Source organism: Gigantopelta aegis, chromosome 8 (genome assembly GCF_016097555.1).
Source record: "Gigantopelta aegis isolate Gae_Host chromosome 8, Gae_host_genome, whole genome shotgun sequence".
Lineage (NCBI taxonomy): Eukaryota > Metazoa > Mollusca > Gastropoda > Neomphalida > Peltospiridae > Gigantopelta > Gigantopelta aegis.
This window is the reverse complement of record NC_054706.1, coordinates 12,122,383-12,140,386: the sequence shown is the minus strand read 5'-3', so window position 1 is coordinate 12,140,386 and position 18,004 is coordinate 12,122,383. Positions and strand designations below refer to the sequence as shown.

The 18,004-nt window shown below is 36.7% G+C and overlaps 1 protein-coding gene across 1 annotated transcript; it reads left to right on the top strand.

Moving 5' to 3' along the window:
• The first annotated feature begins 455 nt into the window (after positions 1-455).
• LOC121378250 (kelch-like protein 6) lies at positions 456-8,082 on the top strand. Its single transcript, XM_041506328.1, has 2 exons — positions 456-492; positions 2,709-8,082. The coding sequence occupies exons 1-2, from the start codon at positions 456-458 to the stop codon at positions 4,343-4,345; spliced, it is 1,674 nt and encodes a 557-aa protein (XP_041362262.1). The 3' UTR covers positions 4,346-8,082.
• Positions 8,083-18,004: the final 9,922 nt, after the last annotated feature.

Here is an 18,004-nt window from a genome sequence, read left to right as displayed (position 1 = left end):
GCTTGGCTAATGGGAACTAACCCCACCATCACACCGACCCACACACCTCACCTTAGCCCGAGTACTCTGACCGTAAGAGAGCTAGACGGACATTTGGACATAAACACGCTCTCATTATGAGAGCGTGTTTATGTCCAAATGTCCGTCTAGCTCTCTTACAGTCAGAGTACTCGGGCTAACCTCACCTCTGAAGCTAAGGTCGTCAGAATATGTGTTGACATTCTTCAGCTGAAAGGTGAATTAATACCCCCACTCCACCAAGCTCTAAGGAGGGGAGCAGTTACCCGAGTAGCCCCACCCACCCACCCAACAATCGTTCTGTACGCGTATGGTCTGGATATAAACACCACTCGTAATGCTTGCTATATTTATCAGCTATTTGACACCATGACCGAAGTGATTCGGGTCACGTGACACACCTTATGACCTGTTGTTGATCAGAGTGTATGCTGAAAATGTCTTTGATAAATAGCTTGTGGTCGTGGTTTGGACGTAAGTATTATTTAAATCACATTTCCATACAAATACTGTTGTATGTGGTTATACAACAAAACAATGCTATGTAATAGTGTACAGTATTAAATTCTATACTAATCACACATTGAAAGTGGAATGATTTTCACTGTAGTTATTTACTTCCTGTTTCGATCCCACGTCCACACGGTATGTATACATGTATCTCTATTAATGTTATTAATAATCACATTTGGCAGTACATATTATTGCCAGTAGACATATGATATGGTTGTAGAGACAAGTGGAACAAAAATATATATGTACACCTATATGCTAGTTACTGATTAAGTGTTAGAGACTTCAGACTTGTCACAACTTGAAACAGGAATGTGTTTTGTGTTGATCTCTTTATTTACGTCCTGTTTCGGTTGACAACCTTACACAAATCAATATCCGCTGTTTAACCACATAAACTGATATGACGTAACTTACTATGTGCTATTAGTTTACTAGTTTCACATGCATGTTACTAGTATCTCTATCTTTGTGTACAAACAATCATAAGCGTGTAAATCAGGGTGAAGTGGGGGAGGCAGTCCCCCACCAAAACAGGAATCTGTTTCGGTTGACAACCATACACAAGTCAATGTTCGCTGTTTAACCATATACACTGATATCACGTAACTTACTAGCTGCTATTAGTTTACTCTATCTTTGTGTACAAACAATCGTAAGCGTGCAAACCAGGGGAAAGTGGGGGAAGACAGTCCCCCACCCCAGCCCCGCCCAGTGTTGGAGCAAATCGTCATATTCGGGAAAAAGGAGTTGGCCTGAAACCTTTTCACCATGCATTTCAATCATTTCACCCACAATATTAGTTGTAACCCACGTAAATATTCGTCGTGACTCGTGTCCAACCCTACATAGTTGTTTGCTATTAACACTAATATTAATAATTGTTATCCAGATTTGAATATTATCGTGTAATTCGCGCAAAAAATCAGCCTACGCCTACACAGCAAACTTCACCATACAAATAAACAATAAACTGTATTAAATATAATTCACGTTTTGTAACTGTTTAAATTAATCACCAGTATGTCCGTCCATTTTGTATCGTTTCATTGACGTAATAAATATTTAGCAATTTCAAGTACATTACTGTGCCAGGTAATACATGAAAACATTCTAATGTTAATGTTTACATTGTAGTATAATCAATGTGGCTTTCTTGTATTATTGTCCCCAGGCCATTGTCGAGGTGTCCGGGTTGGGGTGCCCTGATTCATCGCCTTACAATTATATGCAGATATGTTTTATCAAATTAATAAATATTATAACTCGAAAACAAGTACATACACTTGCTGCTAGTCACAACAGAGTGAAACAAGAGTCTGTAACGTTGAACCTGGAAAATATCCTTAAAAATAAACTCCAATTTCACTCCAAAACCGTTACTTCCCAGACGCGTTTTTAAAAAATACGTTAAAAAATATTTGTGGTATTAGGAACACCAGCAATACCAGAAACACTTCGGATGTACGGGAATGGATCATAAACGGCCCTTTAGGCTACTAGTAAAAAATACCAAATAGTGTTTACAAACTAGAGTATGTCACTTTAACATGTTCATAAATACAGATGTACACATTCACGTGTACACCCACACACGCCTATACCCATACAGGCATACATGGCGCGCGCGCGCCTAAATACGGTTCGTTTAAGGTTAGTTATGTGCAACGGCACCACTAGAGCACATTGATTAATTAATCATCGGCTAGTGGATGTCAGACATTCGGTTTTTCTGACTCGTCGTCATCAGATGAAACCCGCTACATTTTCTCATTAGCAGTAAGGGATCTTTTATATGCACTTTCCCACAGACAGGAAAACACATACCACGGGAGAGAGAGAGAGAGAGAGAGAGAGAGAGAGAGAGAGAGAGAGAGAGAGAGAGAGAGAGAGAGAGAGAGAGAGGGAGGACATACATAAAAATCCTGATATTACTGATGAGTGTAAACAAGCAAACGAAAAATAATGTTGGTATATAAGGACGTGTGGACCAGGATCAGGAACCTTCCTTCTAAAAAAAGTGCTCATAAAGTTTGTATGAGCATGATTTAACTACAAAAATAATTAACCAGAAAATATTTGAAATAGTCAATTTTTGAAACGAATGTTTAATCACTGTTCGACAAGTGTTATCCAATCACATTCATTCAGTTTTAATAATTTTCTGTCTTATCTAGCTCCAGTGGACAAAAGGGAGGAAGTCCAAAAATCCTTTCTGAAACATCTCTACGAAAAGCTGGTTCAAGGTGACTACAATGACATAAAACTAGTCTTTAAAGATGGCTCCACGACAGGAAGTCGACTTTGTCTGACAGCACTGTCGTCCTATTTTGAGTCGATGTTCGCGTCTGACATGTTGGAGAAGAACACTAGAGTGGTCACTTTACCGACAGTGTCTAAACAAACCTTTGACGATGTGCTGAAATTTCATATTCTTGGTGAGGACGTCGTCAACAACGTCAACTGTTTTCTCTTGTTTGATGTCGCTGACATGATGCAACTGGATGACCTCAAGTCTGTCTGTCTGAGATATCTGAACAACAATCTTACACTGACCACAGAAAACTGCGTTCTCAGGTGGAGATCACTGAAGAAGTACGGCATGGAAGATCTTGCTGCAAAGGCTTTTCAGTATGTAGTAAAAAACGCAGACAAACTGTCAGAGAATGGGTCATTGATAGATCTGACAACAGATGAATATCTTCAGGTGTTGTCTCACGACGATCTGCCACAGAAAGAAGATGACGTGCTTCGAGATGTTCAGAAGTGGATCAGTCAGCACAATCCTTCAGTTGAAATTATGGTCGACCTGTTCACACAAATCAGATTTGAGCATGTTAGCATCAGCTACTTGACAGATGATGTTATTTATACAGCCTTTTTCAAAGAACATGAGGCGTTGCAGCAAGTAGTTCAGAAGGGTATCAACACCTGGTATTCTTTCCACACACAAATGAACACGTTTATCGACAACAGAATTTCAGGACAAATGCTTGATGTTGTATTCGTCCTTCAAAATTCTGCTAAACTATTATCTGTCGCATGTTTGAGTGATAAACGCTGGTATGAACTTCCAAAATGTTCTAATAAACCAGGTACATGGTTTGCGGCAGCAGTCTTAGACAAATCAATATACATTACTGGAGGAGATGAAACACAAAAATCAATGCGTGTATTTAACGTATGGAGAAGGACGTGGAGTCGTGGTCCAGATCTCAAACATAATCGCTGTGAACACTGTATGGCTGTTCTAGATGACATGCTGTACGTGATTGGAGGAAAACACAGTAACACTATAGAACAGCTGCAGCTGGGACAGGACGAGTGGCAGGTGGTAGGAGATCTCGGATGTACACGACAAGATTCCTGTGCTGAAGCTGTTGGAGAAAACATTCTGGTGATGGGTGGAAGATTGGATAGAAGGGTAACAGACCAAGTGCATTGCTTCAACACAAACACACACGCTGTCAGCACAATCAACATACAGTTGAAAAGTGGAAATCTAACCAGGTCATATCTAGAGATGCCAAACCTGTATTTGTTACATTATGACGGTTCTGTTGACGTCATTCACATCGACGACATAAACACACGAAAATTAAGAGCCGAACGTGTTGCAAAATATGACAAATACGGTTACCATTTTGGATTTGTATACACAGATGGCAGCATCATTGTTACTTCCAAGAAGGGCCTAGAGAAGCTGGACATCAGAAATGGTTCCAAAGAATCCGTTTCCCTGAGAAATACACAATCATTTAGCGACATCTCTGGTGTATTACACATGCAGATACCACGTTTGTGTGTGCAGTAAAATGACACATTACATCCAAAGGAACATTAAAGATGTGTTCAGTCAGGTGTTCTGTCATCAGATATGGAGGCAACGTACGAAACTAGCGTCTCAACGGGTCAAAGTCCGAAGTGTATCTGACTTTAAACAGTGCATTACATTAAGGCTATTACATGCACTAGGCCAGGAGCATTAGCATATATCCTGGAAAAAATTAGTAGAAAGCTGAATTTTTCAGTAAAGCTCCACAAAGTCATACCTGTACCAACATCACAAAGTTCTGCAAATTCTACCCTGTGGCATTTTTTTAAAATTCAAGATGGCCGCCATTACCATCGGCAATAAATGGGAAAACGTCATAAGCATCATAACTGCTTAACCACAGGCTTCAGAACAATGATTTTTTTTTTTTAAATCCATGTTTGGAGTGTGCTGAATCCAGTGGGTGCAAATATGTTTCAATTCCATCTGAAATAATCCAAGATGGCTACCAACAAAGCTAATAATCGGCTCAAAAAACAGGCATTTATTTGCTTTAGAGCTGTACTAATACATAATTTACAATAGATTAAATTGAAGAGGGGTTTTACAAACAATATATTGATAAATGGAGATAGGGCAAAACACAAAATGTCTGTTTTTGTTCAGCATGTTTGTGAATTATGACATTATAAGTGAATTTTGACCTTTCGTATCAATTTTCGTTTTCTTGTTTTATAATATTATTTGACCAGGGAACTAAATATGTTACTAATTTCGCTATCATTTATTTGTTGGGCAACAATAATTTACCCTTTTAGCATTGTAGGAGTGTCTTCTGAAGGATTGGCTAGTATGTTTCCATTTCATTTTCAATAAACAAAATGGCCTCCAACCCATATAAGGACAAATATTGAAATATGCATAGCATTAGCTAAATGGCATTTACACTTTGTTTTCTAATACTATAAATGAAGAAGATAGAACCCAACTTGTATGAATCTCGAGAACTGGTTGATATATTGAGTAGCTTGTCATTTGCAGATGATTACAGAGAGGTTCAGCATCTGTATGATGCATTTCTTACAGATGAGCAGTTGTATGATATTGAGGGTGATCTTGTAAATTTTCTATTTGACAATGCTGACATCAATTTTAGAACCCTTACAGGTCATGGCACTTGGCACATTCTGGGTGGTATTGCATGTGTTACCCTTACAGGTGAGAAAGTAGACCAGCCTGCCATTCCTAGGTCAACTCAGAAAGTCATGACTATTGTCCAAACAGGTCAACTTGAAAGTGCAAATCAAAGTGTACAAAATTTACATTGCCCCAGGATTGAAGTCCATCATGATTGGGCCCCTTTAACCTCCCAAAACAAACCCACCTCTCCTGAAAGTATCCAAAATGCTTGGATAGTGTCTGGTTAGCAAGTTTCTCACTTGGCATCCCTATTTCACAATGTCCATTATGGAGTGGCTTCATGCAATTCGCTGTGACCGGAGATAATCGTGATAAAAGTAATATTCAGATTTTGTCATTCGTTAATCAGGACCCATCTCAACCTGAAACTATCTATTCTGCTTTGTGTTTTGCGCAAACGTTATCCAAAAAGCATTCACTTGGTGTTTGTCCTGTCACATTTGACCAACCCCTGTACATGAAGGCAATTGGAATTGTAATATCATCTTTCCCAGAGCTCAATAAGATTGTTGTTAGACTTGGGGGATTTCACTTACTCGTGTCGTATATGGGGTCAACTGGATATGTAATGGGTGGTAGTGGTTTAGAAGATTTGTGGGCGACCGTTTATGCTCTAAATACTGTCATCCATATGATGACAGGCCATGCGTATGCTCGTGCACTCTGCGCTCATCTTGTCATCAGTAGCCATTGTGTCCAAATTACTACAGACACCTGGACTAACAGCCTTTTCAACGACTTATTTAGAGTTTCACTGACTATATATCCAATGTGTTTCTTGTCTTAGTGTTTGTAGTAGCCGCTATTGGATTGTCCCTTCTAATACATTCCCTACGTATCAACACATATTATACAGTATTAGACAATAAAATAAAGTTTGAGCTATTGCAAATGTAACTAGAGCGATTAGAAACACTTTTAGAATAGAGAAACTGATATTCTCAATAAACAATAATTGTATTGTTGTATATAGTCTATATAATGGTTTGTCTTTATATTACAAGCGATTAGGTAAGATTTACTAATGTCAAACTAAAAATACAAAATTCAGTTGTAGTGTATTATATAAGTAGATAATGATGTTTCTTTATAATTATTAATAGTAATTATGTAATATGTATCAATCTCAAAATAAAAATACAAAATTCAATTGTATTGTTTTATACAGGATGGATAATGATCTATTGTTATATTCGAAGTGATTCTGTAGTATTTGCCCATGTCAAAATAAAAATACAATTTAAAACAAGACAAATTTGATTGAAATAGTGTTCACTTGTCACAAGGTTGTACCGAGTTTATTGTAAAATTATCTTATTACCTAGTGTGTTTGTTTGTTTTCTTAATGCATTTCTCTTTGTAATTGGGTGTCGTTTCATGGGGTGTGTACTTTGAGTTCGCACCGAACTTTGAAGTGACACAAAAATACTGTGTTTAACTTGTTAATATAATGCTGTTGTTGTTTTTTCTTCTGGTTTTTGCTTTGTTTTGTTAGTGTGGATTATGTATTACAATGGTCGGCTCAGTGTTTCTGGGGAAGATTGCCTATATATTAGTATACGTTTTATTTCTTATTTTTTCATTCAATCATAATAAGCACAATAGATGAATCGGTGTCTTCTTACTAGCTATATATATATATATATATAGTCTTTATTCCTCTAAACAGAGAGTTGTAACATATAAATACATTTCATTACATACATACAAACATACAAGAATACAATAAGTTAATAAATAAAACTATGATAAATGTGGGTAAGTAGAGCATGCATCGAACCATGAGTACATAGTGATTCAAATACGAGCACATAAGGTTTATGGGGTAATACAATTATCGCTTGCTATTGTTTGCTTAGTAGATGAATGTAATAGATAACGGTTTCACAGTAAGTACTTTCTATCGAGTCATCAACATTAAGTGGAGGTTCACAAGATAATATCTTAGTAATAAAAACAGAATTGGGAAGATTGTGAAGAACGACACTGAGTTCTACTGGTCCGATATCCAAAAGAGATATCCAGAATTCGTCTCTAATTTCAGATATAAATTGACAATGACATATAACATGTATCAGCAAATCAGAATAGATTAAGTGACAGAGGGGACACACTCCTTCACATGACATAGGTCGCCACGAAGCGCATACATTAATTACATGATGTGCGTGTTCTTTTAACAATGGGTTCACACGAGAAATTTGCCATGCTTTGTGGATATTTAAATCGGGATGAAGTTGCAGAAAATGGCTGATGTCTGGCGAAGACGAGATTTGTGTTTGCCACTTTAATTCTTCAAAATCAAACACGCTTTTCTTAACTAGTCGTTAAATCAGTCAGATGATTTAAAAGTTTGTATTTACACATAATCTTGTGTATATCTGTTATACAACCTACAGGAGTTGTAACACATTTGTTTTTAAAACATAGCAGCCTGCTGGTTATAACTTTATGTACCAAGGTCCAAGTTGGGGTCCGTAGGAGGTGACCCAGAAAATATAACTTATGAGTGTGTGATTATGTGTTTGTATTAATCCTTTCGCCATCTAAAGATTCTTGAATAAAAGTTGTTGTAATTCGTTTGTTTGATTTCTCGCTCCAGCCAGTGCACCACGACTGGTGTATCAAAGGCCGTGGTACATGTTATCCTCTCTGTGGGATGGTGCATATAAAAGATCCTTTGCTGCTAATCAAAAAGAGTAGCCCATGAAGTGGCGACAGTGGGTTTCCTCTCTATATATCTGTGTGGTCCTTAACCATATGTCCGACGCCATATAGCCTATATAAAATGTGTCGAGTGCGTCGTTAAATAAAACATTTTCTTCCTTCCTTCCTTTGTTTGTTTTTTGATGATGTTCTTTTTTGTGGTTTGTTTCTATTGTTTTAATTTTTAATTTTTTTTCTTTTGTGTTTTGTCCCCTCCCCCCTAAATATATTCAAGTGCGCCTTTTTTCCTCTACGTATTTCACGAGTTGGTCCATGTGCCCTTTTCCGTTGACTATTTTACTAACGCCTTTCTGTAAGCTTATGGCTGTATTGGGGGTTCATTTATTTCCGTTACCATGTAAACCTACGGTAGAAGGGGTGGCGGAGGAGGGGGGGGGGGGGGAGTCATATGTAATACGCTACCGCTTTCCTACGGGCCCCGCAACTGCTCAAGTGAACTGAATTATTTCGTTAGAATTAATATGGGTATACAGCTGAAGGTTTAGTGTTTAGAGGAGAGAGAAATTATTAGGGGGGGGGGGGGGAGGGGTCGTAACATGCTGACCCGGAAAATATATATTTAAAAAAGCAGAAATTTCCTTGAGCACAGGTTTTTAAATAAGTTTCTAAAATTATATTGAAACTTAAAAGAGTTTTCCTAATACGACATCTCCATAGGTGTCGGAAGCGAGGCTTGGCTAATGGGAACTACACCCACCATTACACCCACCCACACACCTCACCTCTGAAGCTAAGGTCGTCGGAATATGTGTTGAGATCCTTCAGCTGAAAGGTGAATTAATCCCCAACCCAGGTCTAGGGAGGGGAGCAGTTACCCGAATCCCCCCCCCCCCCCCCCAACAATCGTTCTGTACGTGTATGGTCTTGATATAAACACCACCCGTAATGCTTGCTATATTTATCAGCAATTTGACACGATGACATAGTTGTAAGGGACCGACCTCGGTGGCGTCGTGGTTATGCCATCGGTCTACAGGCTGGTAGGTACTGGGTTCGGATCCCAGTCGAGGCATAGTATTTTTAATCCAGATACCGACTCCAAACCCTGAGTGAGTGCTCCGCAAGGCTCAATGGGTAGGTGTAAACCACTTGCACCGACCAGTGATCCATAACTGGTTCAACAAAGGCCATGGTTTGTGCTATCCTGCCTGTGGGAAGCGCAAATAAAAGATCCCTTGCTGCTAATCGGAAAGAGTAGCCCATGTAGTGGCGACAGCGGGTCTCCTCTCAAAATCTGTGTGGTCCTTAACCATATGTCTGACGCCATATAACCATAAATAAAATGTGTTGAGTGCGTCGTTAAATAAAACATTTTTCTTTTTTAGTTGTAAGGGTCACGTGACAACTTATGACTTGTTGTCGATCAATGTGTATGCTGTATCTGTGAAAAATAGCTTACGGTTGTTTCAATGTAAGTATTATTTAAATCTCATTTCCATACAAATACTGTTGTCTGTGGTTCACAACAAAACAATCCTATATACTAGAGTACACGTATTGAATTCCATACTAATCACACATTGAAAGTGGAATGATTTTCATTGTGGTTATTTACTTCCTGTTTCGATCCTACGTTCACACAGTATATATACATGTATCTCTGTTATTATTAATAATAAATCACATTCCGATATACACATTATTGCCAGTAGATATATGATATGGTTGAAGAGACAAGTGGAACAACAATATATATGTACACCTATATGCTAATTACTGATTAAGTGTTAGAGACTTCAGACTTGTCACAACTTGAAACAGGAATGTGTTTTGTGTTGATCTCTTTATTTACGTCCTGTTTCGGTTGACAACCTTACACAAATCAATATCCGCTGTTTAACCACATAAACTGATATGACGTAACTTACTAGGTGCTATTAGTTTACTAGTTTCACATGCATGTTACTAGTATCTCTATTTATGTACAAACAATCATAAGCGTGTAAATCAGTGGGAAGTGGGGGAGGCAGTCCCCCACCAAAGCCCCACCCAGTGTTGGAGCAAATCGACATATTCGGCCACAAACGAAAGAGATATTCGGGCAAAAGGAGCTGGCCTGAAACCTTTTCACCATGCATTTCAATCATTTCACCCACAATATTAGTTGTAATCCACGTAAATATTCGTCCTGACTCGTGTCCAACCCTACATAGCTGTTTGCTATTAACACTAATATGAATAATTGTTATCCAGATTTGAATATTATCGTGTAATTCGCGCAAAAATCAGCCTACGCCTCTACAAAAATGGGAGCCGTACGCCTATACACACAATTGACCTGCAAATCAAACGGTTGGTCAATCAAACCACACATCAACCTACGAACACAGCAAAATTCACCATAAAACTAAACAACAAACTGTATTAAATATAATTCAAGTTTTGTAATTGTCTAAATTAATCATCAGTATGTCCGTCCATTTTATATAGGGTCATTGACGTAATAAATATTTTGCAATTTCAAGTACATTACTTTGACATCGGTGAATGTTATTTACTTGACAATATTCTAATGAGAATATTTACATTGTAGCATAGTCAATGTGGGTTTCTTATATTATTGTCCCCAGGCTTAGCTTAATAACTTGTTTAACGTATCCATATACCACTAGAGTTTCGAACACGCCTATCCCGAGTCCGGCCTCCGATAGGATCGAGGGTCTGACTCGGGACAGGGATAACCTATCAAATACGGTCAATTTTGAAATTTTGAATATTACCACCGAAAGTATAAAAGGGGAAAATTGGTGTTAATAAATTTTGACTGCGCCCTTAAACATTCCTAACCTATATTAATTATTAATATAATATAATTTCAGTGCAAATTTAGATGGGTTGGTCTAAAATTAATAATAATTATTAAACTGTATTCATTAAGCCCATGGGAGGTTAGGAGGAAAGGTTATAGACAGGCCATTGGCAAGGTGTCAGGGTTGGGGTGCCCTGATTTATCGCCTTACAATTATATGCAGATATGTTTTATCACATTAATAAATATTATAACTCGAAAACAAGTACATACACTTACTGCTAGTTTCAGCCAGTTAATCTACAAACCTGTAACACACTTGGACACAATCACAACAGAGTGAAACAAGAGTCTGTGACGTTGACACTGGGAAATATCTTTAAAAATAAACTCGAATGTCACTCCTAAACCGTTACGTGCGATTTAAAAAATATGAAGAAAAACATATTTGTGGTATTAGAAACACTAGCAATACCAGAAACACTTCCATACACATCCATTCAGGCATACATGGCGCGCGCGCGCCTAAATACGCTTCGTTTAAGATTAGTTATGTTCAATGACACCATTAGAGCACATTGGTTAATTAATCATCGGTTATTGGATGTCAGACATTCGGTATTTCTGATTCGTCGTCATCAGATGAAACCCGCTACATTTTCCCATTAGCAGTAAGGGATCTTTTATATGCACTTTCCCACAGACAGGAAAGCACATACCACGGCCTTTGACCAGTTGTGGCGCACTGGTTGGAATGAGAGAAAAAATCGATCGGTTCAATGGATCAACCGAGGTGGTTTGATCCTCTGACGCAAGCCTCTCAAGTGAGAGCTCACGTTCAATAAATATACAAATCACATTTTACGTGAGCAGAGAAATTAGACGTGACAGACAGACAGAGAGAGAGAGAGAGAGAGAGAGAGAGAGAGAGAGAGAGAGAGAGAGAGAGAGAGAGAGAGAGAGAGAGAGAGAGAGAGAGAGAGAGAGAGAGAGAGAGAGAGAGAGAGAGAGAGAGAGAGAGAGAGAGATGGACGTACATGAAAATCTTATTATTACTGATGAGTGTAAGCAAGCAAACGAAAACTTAATGGTGGTGTATAAGAACGAATGGACCAGGGTCAGGAACTTTCCCTATCAAAACAAGTGTTCATAAAGTTTGTATGAGCATGATTTAACTACGAAAATAATTAAGCCAGAAAATATTTGAAACTGTCAATTTTTGAAACGAATGTTTAATAAGTGTTAAAAGTTAAGAGTGAATTCAACATCACTGTGTAAATAATATGCTGAATTACAAGTTGCAGGAATGTATCAAATATATTAACTACAAATAGATATAATTCTAGAAAATATATTTTCGCTTAATTAACTTTTAATTATTATAAATGGTTTCAGATACATATGCTGGTAATATATTTTAAAACTGGGTTCCAATGTTAAATAATATATAGATAAAAGGTTTAAAAAAAACATTTCGAATGATTTATTGGTTGCATGGACATATCTTGTGTATTTTGGTACATATGTATTACAAATAATAGACACTATGTATCATTAATTGGTACAATACTTATATCACACGTATCTGAGAGTTTTTACAGAGTCTGTCCCTCTACACCAAGTCATTGTTTACCTACCTAGGGTTTCTGCCAGAGGGTACGGAGGGTAAAATTACATGTATGTACCAAAAATCTCAGAAATTAATGGATATATTTTGTGTTAATTTTTAGATAGATTATAGTAAGATAATTGCTGTTTAAAATTTGTAAATGCGCACTAAATAAAATGTCTAATAAAAGAGCAATTTCAAACCCATAACCACCCAATATATGCCTTTGAATATATTTAGTTTTTATTACGTAGCCTCGAATTATATTCTGGCAGAAACCTTTGGCAGAGGTTGAAATAATTGGTCGTCTAATTTTCGACTGTTACCATAAAATAATATAATTAATGACTTTTGGCATCTAACAATTTAAAGCAAAATTTACAATAGTTACCACTTGGAATAAGCATGTATTATTTTGTTTTGTTTTACATGCAATATATTTTCACTAGGACTTCGTTCTTCCTCCATGAATGATTAACAAAAATTCCAATATATAATAACAAATGTGTTTTATGTCAGTAGGTCTATGTGGAGCAAACTACAGTTGGTTTGAAATCGTGATTACAAAATCACAAAGATAAAAGTAACTGGCTCCTAACCTCAGCCTCTACATATTGTCTACATTTGTACAGGCTTGTAGGAACGATATTTGAAGTGTGTGGGGGGAATACACTCTCTAGTGAGGGATACAAACTAGATTTTCATCTTTCTATCATCTTTATTTCTGTGGAGTAGTGACAATTTAAAACATACATTTTTGTCCTCAAGTGTGATGGAGAACGAGCCCCTAGGTCCGCCCTTCCGTCTTTAATGTTAAATTATGAAACTTTATTTGTTTACAACTAAGTATAAACGTTTATAAAAATGGAAATCCACTAAATATTTATGTTTGTATACTGTAATATTACGAAACCTAATGTATACAGTAACTAAACTATTCTGAATAATTATAATATTTTACAATATATATCTACTCTGCTATATCACGGAATGTATCTATAGTGTTATTACACACATCTGTATGTTGTAATACCAGGTACTGTATTTGTATATCTATAGTGTTACTACACACAGCTGTATGTTGTAATACCATGCACTGTATGTGTATATCTATAGTGTTACTACACACAGCTGTATGTTGTAATACCATGCACTGTATTTGTATCTATAGTGTTATTACACACAGCTGTATGTTGTAATACCATGTACTTTATTTGTATTTCTATAGTGTTACTACACACAGCTGTATGTTGTAATACCATGTACTGTATTTGTATCTATAGTGTTACTACACACAGCTGTATGTTGTAATACCATGCACTGTATTTGTATCTATAGTGTTATTACACACAGCTGTATGTTGTAATACCATGCACTGTATTTGTATCTATAGTGTTATTACACACAGCTGTATCTTGTAATACCAGGTACTGTATTTGTATACCTATAGTGTTACTACACACAGCTGTATGTTGCAATACCATGTACTGTATTTGTATCTATAGTGTTACTACACACAGCTGTATGTTGCAATACCATGTACTGTATTTGTATCTATAGTGTTACTACACACAGCTGTATGTTGTAATACCAGGCACTGTATTTGTATCTATAGTGTTACTACACACAGCTGTATGTTGTAATACCAGGTACTGTATTTGTATACCTATAGTGTTACTACACACAGCTGTATGTTGTAATACCAGGCACTGTATTTGTATACCTATAGTGTTACTACACACAGCTGTATGTTGTAATACCAGGTACTGTATTTGTATATATATAGTGTTACTACACACAGCTGTATGTTGTAATACCAGGTACTGTATTTGTATATCTATAGTGTTACTACACACAGCTGTATGTTGTAATACCAGGCACTGTATTTGTATACCTATAGTGTTACTACACACAGCTGTATGTTGTAATACCATGTACTGTATTTGTATCTATAGTGTTACTACACACAGCTGTATGTTGTAATACCATGCACTGTATTTGTATCTATAGTGTTACTACAGACAGCTGTATGTTGTAATACCATGCACTTGTATGTCGTAATACCATGCACTGTATTTGTATCTATAGTGTTACTACACGCAGCTGTATGTTGTAATACCATGCACTGAATTTGTATCTATAGTGTTACTACACACAGCTGTATGTTGTAATACCATGCACTGTATTTGTATATCTATAGTGTTACTACACACAGCTGTATGTTGTAATACCATGTACTGTATTTGTATATCTATAGTGTTACTACACACAGCTGTATGTTGTAATACCAGGTACTGTATTTGTATATCTATAGTGTTATTACACACAGCTGTATGTTGTAATACCAGGCACTGTATTTGTATTTATAGTGTTATTACACACAGCTGTATGTTGTAATACCAGGTACTGTATTTGTATACCTATAGTGTTAATACACACAGCTGTATGTTGTAATACCATGTACTGTATTTGTATCTATAGTGTTACTACACACAGCTGTATGTTGTAATACCAGGCACTGTATTTGTATACCTATAGTGTTACTACACACAGCTGTATGTTGTAATACCAGATACTGTATTTGTATATCTATAGTGTTACTACACACAGCTGTATGTTGTAATACCAGGTACTGTATTTGTATATCTATAGTGTTACTACACACAGCTGTATGTTGTAATACCAGGCACTGTATTTGTATACCTATAGTGTTACTACACACAGCTGTATGTTGTAATACCATGTACTGTATTTGTATCTATAGTGTTACTACACACAGCTGTATGTTGTAATACCATGCACTGTATTTGTATCTATAGTGTTACTACAGACAGCTGTATGTTGTAATACCATGCACTTGTATGTCGTAATACCATGCACTGTATTTGTATCTATAGTGTTACTACACACAGCTGTATGTTGTAATACCATGCACTGTATTTGTATCTATAGTGTTACTACACACAGCTGTATGTTGTAATACCATGTACTGTATTTGTATCTATAGTGTTACTACACACAGCTGTATGTTGTAATACCATGCACTGTATTTGTATCAATAGTGTTACAACACACAGCTGTATGTTGTAATACCATGCACTGTATTTGTATATCTATAGTGTTACTACACACAGCTGTATGTTGTAATACCATGCACTGTATTTGTATCTATAGTGTTACTACACACAGCTGTATGTTGTAATACCATGCACTGTATTTGTATCTATAGTGTTACTACAGACAGCTGTATGTTGTAATACCATGCACTTGTATGTCGTAATACCATGCACTGTATTTGTATCTATAGTGTTACTACACACAGCTGTATGTTGTAATACCATGCACTGAATTTGTATCTATAGTGTTACTACACACAGCTGTATGTTGTAATACCATGCACTGTATTTGTATATCTATAGTGTTACTACACACAGCTGTATGTTGTAATACCATGTACTGTATTAGTATTTATAGTGTTATTACACACAGCTGTATGTTGTAATACCAGGCACTGTATTTGTATCTATAGTGTTAATACACACAGCTGTATGTTGTAATACCATGCACTGTATTTGTATCTATAGTGTTATTACACACAGCTGTATGTTATAATACCATGTACTGTATTTGTATACCTATAGTGTTATTACACACAGCTGTATGTTGTAATACCATGTACTGTATTTGTATCTATAGTGTTATTACACACAGCTGTATGTTGTAATACCATGCACTGTATTTGTATCTATAGTGTTATTACACACAGCTGTATGTTGTAATACCATGCACTGTATTTGTATCTATAGTGTTATTACACACAGCTGTATGTTGTAATACCAGGTACTGTATTTGTATACCTATAGTGTTAATACACACAGCTGTATGTTGTAATACCATGCACTGTATTTGTATCAATAGTGTTACAACACACAGCTGTATGTTGTAATACCATGCACTGTATTTGTATATCTATAGTGTTACTACACACAGCTGTATGTTGTAATACCATGCACTGTATTTGTATGTATAGTGTTACTACACACAGCTGTATGTTGTAATACCATGTACTGTATTTGTATCTATAGTGTTACTACACACAGCTGTATATTGTAATACCATGTACTGTATTTGTATCTATAGTGTTACTACACACATCTCTATATTTTAATACCATGCACTGTATTTGTATCTACAGTGTTACTACACACATCTGTATATTTTAATACCATGCACTGTATTTGTATTTATATATTATGTACCAAGAAATGTATTCCTAGTGTTTGTATCCTCCTGTATGTTCGGTTCTGTTCGGTTTTGTTTTATTCTGCTAAACCAGTAACATTAAACCAATTTAACTTGTAAGTGTGAACACAGCTTATGACTATATTTCCCTTAGTGTTGGTGGTAGTATAAGGCATTTGGTAAAGAATTTATAAAACGACTTTTTCAGAACTAGCCTCTTTTTGTGATTTACAAATAGAAATTATTGGTGATAAACTGGGTGTTAAAAACACAAAACATTAAAACAAAGAACAGCTCATCATGGTGAAACGTTCGACACTGACCAACATGATGGCTGATACTATTCCATATGTTTAACTTGTGCTTACGTTTTCATCGCTTTGGTGAAACTCTTGCACGTTTTCATCATTTTAGACGAAGTGACGGACTTGACAGCTGTGGTGGCAGTACAAAGACGGGTGTCACCAGTAGGGCAGGACCTTCTCATCTTTCGCGAACACATGATCTCATCACTGGTTTGACAGTCATTCATGAGTGCATTTCATCACAACTACTTATTCAAATGAGCTCTGTCCGGTTCTTGTTTTCATTTGTAAAATAGTCTGGGAGTGGCGGTCCTCATTTTGGCGGTGCAGAAAAGATGTATTGTCCAGTAAAGGATTTCGGGAGTGGTTGGCCTTTAAGCAGGCACTAGACAGAGACTCGTGAAATCAACCACTGTTTTGCCAAATACCTATTCGACTTTGTATTGTGCAGAGATACGGTCTTGATCATGGATAACGATTTTGTCGTTCAGATTTATATCCAATTACGGATCAAGCACGATGCTATAGGCACATATATCGGCTACTTTAGTGGCCTGTTGAGAACAGGGCTAGTGGTTAGCCAGAGAGAAGTCGAAGTAGTGGCATTACAACTGCTCTGTGAACCGCTAAATAGCATTCTCAAAGGAGTTGGTTTTTGAAAACGAACTCGCTACCCCCAGCCTTAAAGGTCCTATGTCATAGTTAAAAGTGCCATATTTCGCTATTTTGTACATTTATATGTGATAATTAAGCACAAATCAATCGATCCCACAGATAATCTTTGCATATTGAAATTGCAATGTTCTTGCACACCCTGCAAACAGTCGTTTATCACGTCGATACAAAGCTTATGAAATAGGCGTATC